The sequence below is a fragment of the Octodon degus genome, unplaced genomic scaffold (genome assembly GCF_000260255.1).
Source record: "Octodon degus isolate 3935 unplaced genomic scaffold, OctDeg1.0 scaffold00151, whole genome shotgun sequence".
NCBI lineage: Eukaryota > Metazoa > Chordata > Mammalia > Rodentia > Octodontidae > Octodon > Octodon degus.
Genome location: NW_004524727.1, coordinates 1,405,788 through 1,407,726, shown reverse-complemented (window position 1 = coordinate 1,407,726; position 1,939 = coordinate 1,405,788). Strand labels below are relative to the sequence as shown.

Below are 1,939 nucleotides of genomic sequence, written 5' to 3'. Positions count from 1 at the left end.
ACAGAACAAAAATAGTAACAGTTGCAAGTACTTTTGTTAGCATAGTATCAAAATTAGTTCTCCAGGGTTAGGGATGTAGCTCAGGGGTACAGCACCTATCTGACAAGCACAAGGTCCTGAGTTCAATTCCCAGTACCAAAAAAAAAAGTTAGTTTTCTGCCTTGATGACTGTTCCTCCTATTGCCTTGAGGCCTGGCACTAGGATTTTAAGTCATCATAAATTGACATTTGATTTTCTTCACTCAGAGAACATGTGATAATGGGATTATCTGTCTGTTCTCTGACATTTGCGGAATCAAACACTTAAATAAAGCTGCCATTTCTGATTTGTAGTCTTAAATGGTGACAGAAGCATGTCAGGTTGGAAGAAAAGGACTATGTAAATGTCACAAAATAGTTCTAACTCTTTAGTAAAATAGCAACTTGTTCTAACAGTGGTGCATTGTATTATATCAGAAAAGCTGGTAGTATTGAATAAAGCAAGATTAATTACCTTTGAAAATTTTAATTTACTAAAGAATGTTCAGAAATGTACCTGCTTAGCTTGGGTAGCTCACTATTTCCTATTTCTAAATTCCTTTCATCCTTCCATTGTAATCTAAATATTTTCTATTAGTTTTTCAGTGTGGATCTAACACAACTGTTGTTTTCCATAGAAATTTAACGCCTTTTGAGCTATCAAATGGTTAAGTTCTTTTTTGTGTGTGTGGAACTGGGGATTGAACTCAGAGCCTTGCGCTTGTCAGGGAGGCACTTATTCCACTGAGCCAGCTCCCCGGCCCCCGCAAATGGTTAAGTTCTAATGTAGAGAATGTGGAAGACATAAAAATTCAACATATTTATAATTTATGTGTTTATGAAATAAAAATAATAAGCTCTCCACATCTCGTGTGAAACCTATATTTTTAATAACCAGTAGCGCTTCATCTTTCTTAGGTCATTGTTTTAAGAAGGGCTTGCTGTGTCCTGCCCACGCTGGCCTTGACTTTGCAGTGATCCTCCTGCTTCAGCCTTCCAGGTGCTGGGATTTCAGGCCTGTGCCTTTGTATCCAGCTTCAGTTCACATGGAGCTTATCAAACTGTGTGATAATTGCAGGACTATTACAATGCGATCCTCAGTGAAACGGTACATTCTTCAGTGCGGTCACTGCAGGACTCCACGTCATAAGATGCTGATGCCTAAGACATGAGCCAAGTTTGTTTTACTCTCCTAGTTGTTAGGACACAAGAGGCTTTAAGGAGCCCATGGAGCTCCTGGGCTCCAGGTACGGGGCCCGGGGAAGTGACTGCGATAGAGACACTCAGCCCCACTTGTTAGTTTTGGTGGCAGTGAAATAAACACTTGAAACCTGAGCAAAGCCTTTTTCTTGTTTTATTGCAGATTGTGTTCTTGCATAATGATCGGTACATTGAATTCCACTCACAATCGGGCTTTTATTATAAAACCAGAATACCCAAATTTGGAAGGGATTTCTCCTACCACTACCCATCCTGTGACCTGTACTTCGTTGGTGCAAGGTATTGGATCCAAAACTCTTTTTTTCCTTCTTTCCTTCTCCTAAACAACTACTTCCTAAATTTCTTATGCATTTCATCTATTTAGTTGGCCTTGATGAATGTAGGTGGTTATTGCAAAACAAAACAAAACAACCACTGTTGGAAAACCAGGGATAAACAGCAACCACAGCAAACCCAGTGCTCAGCATTTGTTTACAAGTAGTTTCATGATATTGCACTGCCTGTTATTCTACCTAGTAAAATATTTTCTAACATTGAAAATCTGTATAGTGGCACCGGCGAGATATCTCAGCAGTCTAAAGCACTTGCTTAGGCAAGCTTAGGCAAGCACACAGGGATGGTGGTTCTATCCCTGACACCACATACTGCACCAGCCTCACCCCCAGGGTAGGCTGAGCCAGCAACAAAAAAAGAAAAGACA

General features: G+C 40.1%; 1 protein-coding gene and 1 non-coding gene across 2 annotated transcripts in view; both read left to right on the top strand.

The window, feature by feature from the left end:
• Nol10 (nucleolar protein 10) overlaps nt 1-1,939 on the top strand; it is a 44,108-nt gene that overhangs the window by 7,451 nt on the left and 34,718 nt on the right. Inside the window, exon 6 of the mRNA XM_004642346.2 lies at nt 1,382-1,518. Coding sequence (XP_004642403.1) covers nt 1,382-1,518 — 137 coding nt within the window. The remainder of the gene's footprint in view (nt 1-1,381; nt 1,519-1,939) is intronic.
• On the top strand, nt 163-305 carry LOC111812913. The gene has a single exon (XR_002818285.1). It is a non-coding gene; the product is annotated as a small nucleolar RNA SNORA79 (small nucleolar RNA).